The 14575-nt window shown below is 43.3% G+C and overlaps 1 protein-coding gene across 7 annotated transcripts in view; it reads left to right on the top strand.

Annotated features, from left to right (window-relative positions):
* The window catches only part of BCAS3 (BCAS3 microtubule associated cell migration factor), a 300416-nt gene that overhangs the window by 197399 nt on the left and 88442 nt on the right, over window positions 1-14575 (top strand). Inside the window, exon 23 of one of the 7 annotated variants that reach the window (XM_063402850.1) lies at window positions 1624-1783. The exons of the other annotated variants lie outside the window; for them this stretch is intronic. Within the exon in view, the coding sequence (XP_063258920.1) occupies window positions 1624-1649 (26 nt within the window). The 3' untranslated portion in view covers window positions 1650-1783. Of the gene's footprint in view, window positions 1-1623; window positions 1784-14575 lie in introns of those variants that run through there. 7 annotated transcript variants of the gene reach the window in all.

Here is a 14575-nt window from a genome sequence, read left to right as displayed (position 1 = left end):
GGTTCATCCTGTGGCTCCTGCTCACACCAGGCATCCTTTGCCCTGCAGGAAGGCACCTGGTGAATGAAAGGCTTTGGGTTGGCCTGGTCATTCCTGAGTTTTCCATAAAAAGAAATGTAATATTTTTAATCTTCTTTCTTAACACGTTCTAAACATGATCAAAACTAATTAAGAAGTCAGAGAGTCAGAGACACGTTCATTCAAAAGGTAAATCTGGTGTAATGATGCCTCTGATGATTGAACTCCATGATCCTCGAGGTCTTTTCCAACCTAAATGATCCCATGGCCCATCTGGATGTACAGAGTGATTCCAGCAGAGGATCTGCCTGTCCAATAGGTTTGGCCTGGGCAGGATCAATACAGAGATTTAAGGGATGAATTCATCACTGCAGCTGTTTCTTGAACGTCATGGAACAGGAACCAGCCTGCAATTGCTCAGGTTATGTCACTGCTTGAATCCTCTCTGCCTCCTTCCCTTTATTCCCAAATATGTTTTTTATCCCCTCTGGGCACTGGCAAGGTGCTGCATGGCCAAGGGGCACTTCCCTGCTTCAGGACTGAAGAATTCCCCTAAAAACTGACCCTGGATGTAACTCTGGGTTCAATCACCCAAAATAAGGGCTAAATTTCCTTATGCTGCCTGTGCTTCTTCAGCACGTGGAGCAAATGCAAATTAAAAAATAAAAAAAGGAAAATAAAATGTCTCTTTTGCTTCCCTGAGATTCCCAGGTCCAGGGCACAGCACCCATCACCCCAGGTGCCCAGGCCAAGGCCCCAGTGACAGATTGAGACTCTGGGTCCTGCTTTGTAACATCCATTTGTATTTATGGCCTGATCCTGAAGGGTATTAAATGTATAAAATATGTATGTTTAAGTGATGTATTTGAATCTCCAAGTCACTCCACCGTTAATGTGCTTTTAAGTGTTTTCATGACGATGTGCTTAGGTAGGAGCAAATTGAGCTTGTAGGGAAGTTTAGGGAAGATAAAATTTAGGATGCCTTGAGCTTCTTCAGACGGGTTTAGCAGCAGGAGGAGGCAGGACTGGAGTGGGGCTTTTCTTATTGTTATTTTGTCTGCAATGTGGGCCAGTCAGGTATAAAATAGAAATATCAGTGAGCAGCTGATTGGTGATGGCTCTGGCAGAGGTGAGGGTGTCCCTGCTCGTGGCTGTGACCATCCCAAACCTCTGCCACAGCTCTGTGTTCCCCAGTGCCAGAGATGAGGCAGCTCACCCTCAGATATTTCCAGTCACATGCTGCAGAGCGTTTTAGGCAAATTCTGTTTAAGCAGCTGTCGGATGAAAACTATCAAAGCTCAGTTTTGTTCCTGGAGCTCTCGGAATATTCCTCATGGGTTCCCGGGGCTGAAAGCAGTCATGTGTGGCAAAGCCACGCTGCCAGGCTCTTGTGCTCTGGAATTTAGAGGGAAATGAGGATCCTCTCCCTCTCATTGACTTCCACTGCTGCCTCTTCCTTTATTTTGTGGAACTGGGCAGCTCCTTTCTAAAATGCAATATTTACCCTGTGCCACTTCTGAGCCTGCGTCCTCAGCGACAGAATTGCTTCAGTTGGTGCTGCTGCACTTTTAATGTTCCCTTTTATGTTCATGTTTGTTCCAACAGAGTGGCCACTAGCACAGACGACTTGAACTTGTATCACCCGCAAACTGACAACGCTGGAGCCACCAGTTTGTCATTATCCCTCCTAGTGTATCTGATTTAATTTTGCAACACTGGATTAATTCTTAAAATTGCAGTGCTTTTTGCTCGTTAATGGTCAGTAAATGATTCGGGGTGGGGTGGGGGGAGGGTTGGTGGGGGAATGGAATTCATCAGTTTTGCAGTCGTTTTAATTCTTCTCGTTTTAAGTTGTTCTATAAATATGTCTTTATGGATGTAGTTTTACTAGCTTAAAAACATCTAATTGAAAACAGTTGCTTAAATCTCTTTGGATCAAGGAGGCAGTAATAAGCAAAGAGAGTATCTTATCCCTGCAATCCAGAAACGCTTAGTGACTGGTATACTCAGTGCATGTGTAATCAGCTTCTTGTTTCATCTAAAAACCTTAGCTCTTTTGGTGTGATTTAGTACTTCCCCAGCAGCACGGTTTCCTTGTCTGTAAGATTATCAACGAGTGAAACAAAATATATAAACCAAAAATGGCCTAAGAGACAGAAGTGTTTTGAGAACTCTCTTGTTCCTTTGTGCCCTCTCGTCGTGGGGCTGGTGCGCTGCAGCACATCCAGGCCTTGATTTGAGTCTTATAATTTAACATTTTGTCGTCCATTATGTAATGTTCTTCTTATGACTTAACGTTTGCATCAGGCAGGACTGATCTCTGCTATTTTGTAATGCCCCCCAGCAGATGAAGCCTCTCTTAGAGGAGATCAGCCTGGGCTTTTACCTCCTGACGCTGCTTGGGAGTCCCACAGCACTGAGCTCCCAGGGATAAGAGCTCTGCTTCCTCAATTCTGGGGGATTGGGTTTGGCACAGGGGGTTATTGCTGCCATTTGGGTTTGGGGCCTCGTGTACTGTTTGTTTAATGTCAGAAATGTGGATCCTTTCTGGCTGATGAGATGTAATGACTGCAGATCCCCGGGCGGGGATACTCGGATGATGTGAACGCTCTAAATTACGTTGTTAATACAGTTAAACAAAAATTACTGATGACCACTCTGGCTGCTGGCCTGTTTTTTCAAGGCTCTTACCTGCGTCCCTCTGGTTTGAAATGTGGTGCCATTTTCCAAAGGGATCCTCAGAAAGTGCCCCAGCAAACCTCGGAAGTCTGTAAATGATCCGTGGCTCCTTTCCAAGCGGAGAAGCCAGGGAAAGAAAGCCAGTCTGTGCTGGGGGACAGGGAGGGAGAAACCACAAGTTTTCCTTCGTGCAAGTGGGAAGTAAACCAGGTTAAATTACATAAATTTAGTGATATTTTTTCTTTTTACCATCTGTGTTATTCACCTGAATTGGACTTTCCATGTGGTCCATTGTAATGTCTCATTAAGCAGTCGTAATTAATGGAGGCGGTAATTTCATAAGTCGCAAGCCCACATTTTATAAGATTTTGTGTATCTTATTCCTTAAACAGGCAAACTGTGCCATGTACTTTACTCAGAAAGTTGTGTCATTTTCCTTTTTTAATTATTTTCTTTGGAAATGTCAGATAATTTCACACGAACTTATCAATCCGAAGGGTTCAAGCTCCAGCAGTGTGGCAGCACCACAGGACTAAGGAGCACACACTTGTGCAGCTTCTGATTCTTTGTCCAGGGTTAAAACTCTGAGTTCAACCCCTGAAAATTCTTTTTCCAAGTCTTTGTGATAAGCAAGCAGCACTTCACACAAGGCCTTTGTTGGAAATCACCCGTGGTTTGGGGCTTTAAGAAATGCCTGAGTGTGTTCTGCCCATCTAAAAGCCATCCATTACAAAAAATAATCAGGCATCCTTTTTTTCTCTTGTACATTTGTGTCATTCTGCGAATCAGAAGCATTTTTTGTGCTAAGGGCAATGTGCTTTGCTTTTGGAATTCCTGAGTTTCACTAAAACCCTGGGGCACAGTTTGTTCAGGAGACCTGAGGTGACCTGTAAATGGGAGCTGCTGTGTCCCTTTGCTGCTTAGCAAGATCATTTTAAAGAGAAACTGAAACGCAGTGTCCACATAAATTGTGGTAACATCCTAATCCAAAGAGAAAAGCAGTTATTTTTATATTAGCTGGCCCATTGAAAGCACAATCCTCTAAGTTGGGCAGCTTCCTCAGTTGTAAATGACAAATCTCAGATGGAAAAAAAAATTGGTGACTTTTCTGAACCCAAAAATCCTTCTGCAAGCAGGGCTGAGGAGTTCCTGTGGAGGTTTGGATTCTGTGCTGAGCTCTCTGCAGGCAGGGGAGGTGAAGGAGAAGGGAATATCTGGTTTGGTTGTAGGAAATGTGCTGTCCTGTTTGGGAACCAGCCTTTCCACTCTTATGGACCTAAAACTTCAGTTTTTCCCTGACATCCCAGTGACTGTCTATAAACACACTGAGAGTCAAAAAAATAAGGAGGAGGGACCTGCTCATTGTCCTCATTTCCCATGGAAAGCAGTGTTGGAGCTCCTGAGCTGCCGTCCTGGAATTTAATTCACCTCAAAATTAATTAAGAATCTTTATTGCCATTGTCTTGGAGTTGGATTAGTTTCTAAACTCTAAATATTTGAGCTTCCCTCAGGGGCAGGGTGAATCTCTGTCTCGCTGTGGGTGGGGTGTGGGAGGACCCCGAGCATCCCAAACCTGTGTCCATCCAGGGCACCACGTCCCACTCCGAGGTGCAACACAAAGTTCCTGCCCCAGCTGGGAATTTGGTGGGATTTGCTTCCCTCTGACAGCGTTTCCAGATGGAAAGGAGCCACTGCCTGTTCCTGTGTGGGGCCATTTCCATCCACCTCCAGTGGGTTTGGGCTGGGGAGGGGGATTGGCCGCTCTGTTTTCATAGCATGAGAACAGATGTTATTTCACTGCTCCGTCTGGAAGCTTCTCCTCCTCCCCCAGCCCTGCCATAGGTGCTTGTCTTTTGAACCAAGACGAATTCCATTGGAAGTGTTAGAAAGTTCAGTTCCATTTCCAGGGTTGCTTTCATGATTCCTCCCTTTTCTTGCACGGTGGGTTAGGAACGTGTTAAAGCCGGTGGTAAAGTAATTTATGAAGGGCAGCTGGAGTTCAAAAGGTTCAAATATACAAGTTCAGTTCCAGCATCGTTTGGATCTTCACACCTCAGTGTCCCAACAGAGAAACTGGATACTGAGTTTTTACAGGTTTTACTGTAAAAACTGAGCCCTCCAGAACTTTCAGTAACTAATGGATTTTGCAGGAGTGATTTGACTACCCTGGATGTCCATTAGCTGCGTTGCTTTGATGTCTTTGCTGGAAACCTAAATGGCTTTTACTTGCACTTCTCTTTTTTTTTACCAGTTCTATGTTTGCAGGAGATGTCTTTTGTATCACGGTAGCCGGCAGGAAAAAAAAAAAGTGATGTACTCAAAAATTGGAGGAGCGTTTAATCACAGAATATCCTAACTAGAATTTAAAATGTGTGTTCTCAAGAAAGGTCCCATCTGCAGCTCACCAATCCCAGGCTGACTAAATGCAGTTTTAATCTGCTAATTCTTGAATTCATTCTTTGCTGTGTGGCTTTGATGGTGTTAAAATTTAATCCTCAGGAACTGCATTGTATTGAATCTGTATTTCTGTCCTTTCCTTGCTTCTCCTGCTGTATTACTGGCAATGGGGTTTGAAATATCCTGAAAAATCTAATTTTCTAATATGGGGGTGATTGATAAAACACCTTTCTACCTCGTGAGGAGTTTAAGAAAAGTTTCCTTTTGTATTTATTGAGCTGCCAGATACTTGGCATCATTTATTTCATGTATTAGAGGTACACATCTTTGATGGGCTACTCTTAAAAACATCTTGCTGATTTAAAGGATTTTTTTCATCATTATGTTCTTCGTATTCCCCTTACACTGAGTTTGTCTATTTTCCATCACCAGTAAGAATTCACTTTGTACCCCGATACTAAGAGCAAACTTACTCTGTGTTGCAAAATTACACAGAATAAGGAAAAAACCAAGAAAAATTCTGATTTCCAGGGATATCTGACAATTCTGGGCATTTTATACATGGAAAAAGTGGCTGGCACGAGAGCAGAGGAATGATCAAACCACTTCCATTTGGAGGAGGGATGGGATGGGATGGGCTGGGGGTGTTTCTCCCTGTCAGACAAGGAGGAAGGAGGTGTTGGAGCTGGTGTGGATCCCCACACAAGGGTTTTATTTTGTGGTGGAAAATCTAATCTTTCCGAGACCATTTCTCTTGGGTCTGAGTCTGAAGTCTGCTTTGTATTGGGAGATTGGCATGAAATCCACAGCACTTAGAGAGGATAAAGGCCTTTGTCTCCAAAATGTACATTTTTTTTGGAACTGTAAAGGCAGTGGAACAAGAAATGGTTTTAAGTATATAATGTTAAGATTCAACCTTGTAATCCTTTCTCAAGTAAAAATATGTTATAGATCAATTTTATCAATTCCTATATTTTTTCCATGTGTTTGAGAGCATTCACTTAAAAAAAAAAAAACCTTCCACATTTAACTAAAAATTGAAGAATTAAAAAAGTTTATTACAACCTATAAGGACCTACTGCCAACCAGAGTGGCATCTTCTGGTTCCTCTGTAGGCACCATTTGATTTCTGGGAGAATTTAAAAATAAATGCAATAAAATACCTCTTAAAAATTCTCTTATTGCCTTTCTCATTTGCATGGTCACTCTAAAGGACCCCAAAGCCTGTCTGTACGTTGGGCAGCTCCTCAGCTTCGAGGTAAATTCAGGAATATTTTGAGAACTGTTGTGCTGTAAATAACCTGCAGTGTTTGGAGCCTTTCTCTGCTTCCTTGAAATATTCCAGGAATATGAGAAATGCAAGAAATCATGGGAAGAGAACAAGGCAGGCTGAGGAAGGGAAGAGCTGAGAGTGGAAAAGGTGGGAGGAATGGCTCTCTCTGCATGTGTGTGCTCAATTTTCAGTCTGCAGGCAAAGAGAAGGAGTTTGAAAGGAATAAAAGGAGAAGATTTATTCAGTGAATACATTAGAAATTATCTCAGATAAATAGATGGAAACAAGAGCAGACCCCCTGACTAATGTCAGTTCTTCTGGCACCACCATCTTAAATCAATTTACACGAGCTCAGGATCGGGGCACACTGGCTCAGATTAATTTTTTAATCTGAACTTCCAACTTCCTTGCTTAGTATACTTAAATTTTATGTTTCCAACTTCATAGATTAATATGCAACAAAACCAGAATTGCCACAGGTGCTGACATGGAGAGAAAAGTGATGAAATAGGTCAGATGGCTGATGAGCTTTGCTGTCAGACTGGGCTTGGATGGGATTGGGAAGGAATTCCTGGTCCTGGCACAGGGTGCCAGAGCAGCTGTGGCTGCCCCTGGATCCCTGGAATTATCCAAGGCCAGGCTGGACAGGGCTTGGGGCACCCTGGGACAGTGGGAGGTGTCCCTGCCATGGCAGGGGTGGCACTAGATGAGCTTTAAGATCCCTTCCAACCCGAATTATTCTGGGATTCTCTATTTTTCCAAAAAGCCATACTTGTGGCTTCCCAAGAAGAACCACAGCCTGTGACATTTTACAAGTGAGTTTTCTCCCCAAAATTCCTCTCTCTCACACACACACAAGTATTTCTTCTGTTTGCACTCAGCTCTGGGGAAGGCAGCAGCCTCTTTGTGCCTGGCCCTTGTGCTTTGTGCAGCTCAGGTCCTTGACCAACAAACAGAATTAAGAATTTTCTCCTCTTAAATGCCTCATTTTGACACTTGGTTTGTTGGCTGCTGTCTCACTTCCATTCAGGTGTCAGATTTAGAGCAAAGCACGGGCAGTGTGGATGCATTTTTGGTCAGGGAGCAGCAAAGGGCTTTGGCCATCCCTCTCCAGCATTTTAAGGCACCTCCTGGAGTCAGGCTGGAGTGCTTTTAAAGGGAGCCAGCATCACTTGGATGTGGCTGAGGTGCAGCAATTTGGGAATTGCTCCCAGCTGGTGGAGAAATGATTTCCAAGCAAGCTGGGTGGCTCTTTAGCCGCTCCTCCCAGTAGAAATAAGCTAAAATATATAGAAATTGTTGCTTTGACAAATAATCTAACGAGCCACTCAACTTGCTTAATGTATTGAATGTAGTCGCTTGACAGTTATTATTATTTTCTAATGATATTAAGTTATAAATTATTAACAAGTGTTTAATTTCAGTCCAAACAGACCCAACAAAAGGGATTTGTGCAGTTATGAATTGCAGCAAAATACAAAATTGTTGAGCTTTTAGTAAACGCAAACTTGGAGACCCTGGTTATTTCTCCCTCTTTCAACAGCCAGTCATGAAACTTTCTTGCCCTTTTCACCTTTAAACTTCATTTGAACTTGGAAAGAAGACTTGTGAATTGTGGAGGGGGGAGGAAAAAAAAAAAAAAAAAGAAAAGAAAAAGGGTGGGGGCTGGGGGGAGAGAAGTTCTGATTCTGTGTTACCGTAACAGTAATTCTGGCAAAATAATCCTCCTCTTGTGCATGAGTGTCTGCTACTGCTGCAGGGTAATCAGCTCACATGACATGCCTGGAGGCTAATGCTGGCCTGGACTTTCTTTCTTTCTTTCTATTTTTTTTTTTTAAAGTCCATATTTAAACAAAGGCTGATTATCCAAACAAGAATTTGGACTGCATCAGCTGGACCAGTTAAATTATAGTTAGTAAAACTTGGCACCTCCGGAGCTTGGAATGCTACAATTACAGCTGGATCCTGGTTTGGTAGGAGCCGTACAAAGCAATAAAAGTGGAGATTTTTATCTTTATAGGACATAGCTTAACTCTTTGAACACACAGGACCGAGTGCCAGATATTACAGTCAGTGCTCAGACACAAAATTGGGGGCCAGGAAATGGGATAAAGAGTTGTATCCGTGCTCGTGTGTCCCTGCCAGCACTGGGGTGGATGCTGTGGCACTTGGAGTGGATGTTCCTCATCCTCCAGGATTCCTCTGAGATCAGGAACAAGAACACCAACAGTACTTGTTGTTGAACTCCCTTGTCTTCCTGTTGTCTCTTGACAGCCTTGCTGTGGTTTTGTTTGAATTTCTCTTCTTCTTGTGTTTCCTGTTGCTGTGAAAAAGGTTTATGTCCTTGAAGGATCTGGGCAATCCCTGGAATTGCTGTGATTTTCATCCCTCTGGAAAACTGTTTCCAATACTGGCTTGAAATCCTCGTGGAGCTGCTCCAGGGTGGGCAGGAGGCAGGGGGCGAGAGGCAGAAGTTGGGTTTCGTTTTTAGCAAACTGCTGTTGACCATTCCAAACTTGTTTTCCCTCCTTTCCTACAGGCAGGGCTTGGCTTTGATTAGTCACTTGCAAAGCTGAACTTTGGCTTTCTTGTTGTGTAATAAATAGCTCTGGTCGCCAGTCAGAAAATGAAAGTTCTTCTCCTAAAATTAAACCAAGAGCCCTTATCATTAGCCTAGAACAAATCAATGCCTTTGCATTAATTCCCATGGAGTGGGGCCAGTTGACAGCTTTCCCTGCTGGAGCTCTGTGCATCCGTTTATCTCAGCTTCTGTTCTAAGAAAGTGTTTGTTGTTTGCATTTTCTGAAAACCTTAGTGAAGAATAAGGATTGAAATTCAAGCAGTCACGACAGTCCAGTGTGTTTGCAAGAGCCCACCTGCTCAGTAACGTTTACCAGGCTGTACCTGGAGTTTTATCCTTGATCTTCTTCACACAGAATGAAAGTTCCCATTCATTAAGGCATGGAGAAGTTAATTTCCTTTCCCGTGGCAGTTTTACCGTGTCCCAGTGTCCTTTTGTCAGTGACAAATAATGTGGGTGACACGTGATTGCTGCAGCCACGGTGCCGTGGGAGCTGGGAGAGCAGGGTCCTCTGAATGGAAGGACTTTTCCTGCCTTGAAAACCAAGAAGTTAAAGATTCTTCATCAAGATAAACGTGCAGATCCATAAGGTACAGCTCGCTCTGGGAGGAATGATACCAACTGGAAGTAAGAAAGACCTAAGGAGAAATTGCTGGTTAATGTTTACTCTTTAATTACTGTTTTAATGGGCTGGCTTTACAACGTGACCTTCCCAGTGGTGGCTGCTGTAGCAGGGGGGATTCGGGCGCCGTGGGCTCCTGGGAGGGAGAAGGAGCTGTTGGCTTTGGATCCAGCATTTTCCATGCTCATGGCCCAAGGGAGAACTTCTCCCCCTGGAACAACAACTTTGGGCAACTTTGGGCCACTTCCCATGAAATTCCTGACTTTTTGTTGGGGACCATGGGGCCTGCAGGAGGAGGAACCCAACGCTGCAGTCTGAGGGCGAATATTTGGACTTTTCTGGTGTTTCCTGGGCCTGGGAGGCCATCAAGAGTTTCTTTCCCAGTTTTGGGGAGGAATTTGGTTCTTGCTGTGTCCCCCAGTCCTTTGCTCTCTGCTCAGTTCTCAGCCAGCACTGAGGAGCAGCAGGGATGCCCCTGAGTCTTTTCCATGACAATATTTCATTTCAAGCACCACCATTTGCTTTCTGGCTAGAAGAAATCCTCCATTTATCCCATCTGCTCTCCTTGCTTTTGTCTGTGTTGGACAGACTCACCTAAAGCCACAGTGAGAGGAGAAGTGGTGCTTTGCTGACTAAAAGGACCCAAGTTTCCAACCTGGATCCAAGTGCATCCAGCAAGGAAATATCCTTGGATTTAAACAGAAAAGGAATCCACAGGGCAGACTGGGATTGATCACAGAGCTGTTGACAGAGGGAATCTCAGATTTTAGACTCTCCTCAGACAGCTGGAATATACTTCAGCTGCCAAGGAGGAATCAACAGCAATGCTCCATGGATAAATGTGAGCAACGAGCTCTATGTGCAGGACACAGGTTCATTCCAGCAGCTTTGCTCTTCAAATATTTCCTGAAATGCTAATTAAGGAACAATCTTGGATTTTAAGTAGCCAATATTGTATTCAGAAATTATTCCCAGTCTTATTTTTTCTGATCTGTGGCCTTAATTCATCTCCTCTTTCTCCCCCCTCCTCTGTTTGGTAGATTTATTCCTGGATCAGCGAGGGAGGCAAGGAGAGGAAGCAGGGCAGGAGCTGGGTGCCATTCCAGAGCTCTCTTTGGAATTATGGTTCTCACCCTTTTTATTTCATGGACTCACTGTGAATTAATATTCACTTTAACCTTAAACCAGTTCAGATTAAATCACAGAGGAAAAAAGAAGCAAGTTCACAGTGAAGGAGTCAAAGTGAGGAGGGTCCTCAGTAAAATTTCACCAAGCAGTCAGAGCTGTACTTGGGAAGAAAATTTATTTCTCATTGTGCATGAGTCGTATTCAAAATGCCCACTGTGCTAGGAAACAGAAAGAAAAGATTTTGAACTGTTTTCTCTCTGAAATTGTTGCTCCAGGAGCCACTCTTGATGCTCCAGATGCGTTATAACAAGCAAAATTATTTTGAACTTAGTTATTCTTAATTAATATTAGATATAAAATATTTTCCATGCAAGCACAAAAAGGAGTTCAAAATTTGCATTTTTATCTGTGATTTGATTTCTCAGGACTGGTGGAACACACAAAAATATTTGTAGCCTTCTGAGGATAGCAGGGATGCAAATGGCTTGGGAGTTGTTTAAATCAGATTTCTCAGTACAGAGTTTTAGGTGAATGGAACAGCAGCCAAATCTGTTGGTTCTTGTGGGTCGATTGTTTGTTGTTTAAAGCTTAATTAAAGTAACTTCTGCTTAAAAAGGAGGAGGAAAACTCAAATTAAATGTAGATATCTGTGATAAGTCTGTAATGCAGCATTTTTTCTCACAAATTGTGCTTGGAATGGAGGTTTAGATAGATGGCCATAACCAAAAATAATAATAAGGAAATTCTATTTATGCCACAAGTTAAGAATTCCCATCACCAGCAAATCCTAATTTACTACTCCATCTGATTTCTGATGGGAAAAATCTAATTGCTTTTGTACTGGAAATAAAGTTGATTGAACTCTGAGTTTTTCCAGTGCCTCCAAAGGTTATTTCCCAAGCAGTGCTCTTTTACAAACTGCACTGGTTTTTAATGTATCTGCTTTTTTCAGCAGATGAACATTCACTATTATTATATGTAGGGGAAGGGAGACTCTTAATTCTGATCTCTGTTAATGTATTGGTAGGTGGGACATTATTTGACTTCCAGAATTTCACATGAAATCTATTAGAGATGTGATGGCAGAAACTCCCTAGAGATAAAACTGTGTGATACAGGGAGCAGCTAAATATAATTTTTGTGGGTTTCTTGGTTTCATATCAAGCTGTGCAGTTTCTTTCTAGAAGGAAACACTTGAGGACTCCTGCCTGTAGGAACTGTTCAATCAGTATTAACAGGCAACTTGTCAGGAGCACAATCCTTGGAAATTTTAATTACTCTGGAGGTCCTTGGGCTTTAAATAGCAAATGTCAGTCATGAAAAACAGAGATTAAGTTTTGGGGTTTTTTTTTAATTTCGTAAAGAACTATAGAATTTCTATTTAGTTTAGGAAGCTTAAAAAAAAAATTGGTTTTGCCTGTTGTTTTCATAGAATCAGAAACAATTTGCTCACATTTATTCCTTATAGTAATTTCTGTTGATTTAATAATATCAGTTGACCTGAGTAGTACCTGTTGGTGAGAGGAGAACTGATCACAGGCCAGCAGCTTTATCACTCACCACAGTCTGCCTTGACAAACTATTTAACATGATCACTAATACCCAGCTTTTCTTGTGAGATATCCAACTCTCTCTGGTTTTGGCAAATCCCAAACTATTTGGAATAGTTGTGCTTCTGCAGGGAAGTTTTGCTTTGTAGTAATCCCAGGGAGAAAGGCTCAAAGCAAGGGTGGTGGTATCCCTCAGACTGGGATCAAACCTTCCAAACCTCAAAGGTTTCTTCCAAAAACTGCACTTGAAAGCTTAGGTGGGTTTTCCTTCTCACAGAACTTGTTTTCCCGTCACTCTGGCAAATTCCTTTGAGTCTTTTCACCCAGCAGGAATGGATCTGCCCTTGGAAAGGAGTGCCATGAGGAATGGTGCTGGATTTTGTAGGCATCAGCACTGGGAAGTTGCTGAAAATGAGTCAAAGCTACCCAAACGGCTTTGGTTGGGTTTGCTTTACATGTGGAGGAATTACTTAATTGGCAGAATTATGTAACTGGAGAAACCAGTTGTTTTTGTAATTATGGTGGTGGCTGTGTCTGCCAAGAGACTTCCAGTGCAGCAGGTTTAAACTGATCCAATTAGTAACGAAATTGGGGTAATTAACCCATCCGTTAATGAAATGTGTGCACGCACGCTGCCCTCCGTCCCTGGTTTGGGGTTGGGTTCTTGTCATTGCCCTGCTGCAGAAAGCAGATTTAGCTCCATATAATCTATATTCAAAGCATTTAGAGCCATAGGATGATTTAAATTGGAAAATACCTCTGAAATTGTGGAGTTCAAGCGTTCCCAGCACTGCCAAGGCCACCACTAACCCATGGCCCCAAGCGCCACATCCACAGGGCATTGAAATCCCTCCAGGGATGGGGACTCCACCACTGCCCTGGGCAGCTGTGCCAAGGCTGGACAACCCCGAGAGTGAAGGAATTTTCCCAAATATCCAACCTGATCCTCCCCTGGTGCAGCTTGAGGCCATTTCCTCTCATCCCATTGCTTGTTACCGGGGAGATGAACCCCACCTTGCCCCAAACCTCCTTACACTGAGCTGGAGCCTCCTTTTCTCCAGGCTGAGCCCCTCCAGGTGCTCCAGCCCCTTCCCCAGCTCCGTTCCCCTCTGGGATGAGCCCCTCTCTGCCAGGTGATGGGCTGGAAGATCCTCTTGAGGGGAATTTTGCTGCTTGCTGGGGCTTCTCGTGGCTCTGCACCCCTGGGTCACTGCACAGTTTCACTTTTGGAGGGGCGATCCTCCAGGGAGGGATGGTTCCCATCACAGAGCCCAGAGATGAACTGGCACATGGAACAAATCAGCTATTTTTGATAACAGGGTTCCCCACAGTGTGGCTTGTTCAGTGCTCAGGGAATAATTCAGGAAGAGTCACCCAAGGCTGGTCTCAGTGCTGAACTCACAGGAGGCTCCTCCAAGACAAGGAGCTCTCTGGATAAACTCCTGTGTGCAGCAGCACTGTGGAAAATTTTACTCAGCAGTTGCCTTCCCTTGAAGTTGATTAATACAAGATTTCAGTGTTCCCAGTCCATTAATCTTCACAAGCACATCTGCATACTGAAAAATGTTTTTAAAAACAACATTAAAAAAAAAATTACAGGCGCTGATAATTTTGAAGATAAAAAGAACTTAAAAGAGCAACAGTAAACTGGAGTTCACTTGCATGATGTGAATCCCAATGCAACGTGAGAGAGGGGCTTTGCCACTTCAAATATTTTAATTGAATAAGAGGAAAACATTGAAAAGTGGTTGTTCTCCAGGCACTGGATGCAGTTCCCACTGTGAAATATTCTGGCCTGTGTTGCATCAAGTAATAGTATCTTGCAAGTCAAAAAGGTATTAGGGAAGTGTTAGAGACATCACAGGAGGAGTTGGAGGTGAAGTTTGGGCTGTTGAGAAAGTTAATTACCCTGAAAAGAAACTAATAGTGGAGGTGTGTAAGAGCCAAACGCCAGGAGAGCAGGATTTGGGATTTAAGGAGTGCACAGCTAAAACTGGATAGCTGAGCCTTTTTTTTCCTAGCACATTTGTTGGTACAAACAGGGTAACAGTGGTGTCCAGATGCCTGATATTTCCTGAAATGGAGGATTTTAAGGGTTCCCTTCACCTTCTGAAACTGCAGCTTAATGAACAACAAACCCCACGGTTAGTTTTATGACCCCGGATTTGGATTTATTTTACCAAGTACTTTCCTAGTAAGGAGATACCTGGAAAGGCTGCCAGGTACCTTTGTGATCCCTTTCCCATTTATCCCAGAAGCACTGAAAGCCCTCATTGTACAAGGCAGCGTCTGCTTGCAGGGGAGACAGCAAAACAAAACCTCCTGAA

Source organism: Prinia subflava, chromosome 8, assembly GCF_021018805.1.
Source record: "Prinia subflava isolate CZ2003 ecotype Zambia chromosome 8, Cam_Psub_1.2, whole genome shotgun sequence".
In the NCBI taxonomy this organism is placed as follows: Eukaryota; Metazoa; Chordata; class Aves; order Passeriformes; family Cisticolidae; genus Prinia; species Prinia subflava.
Note: the sequence above shows the minus strand (reverse complement) of the source record. Positions and strands in the feature narration are given on the sequence as shown.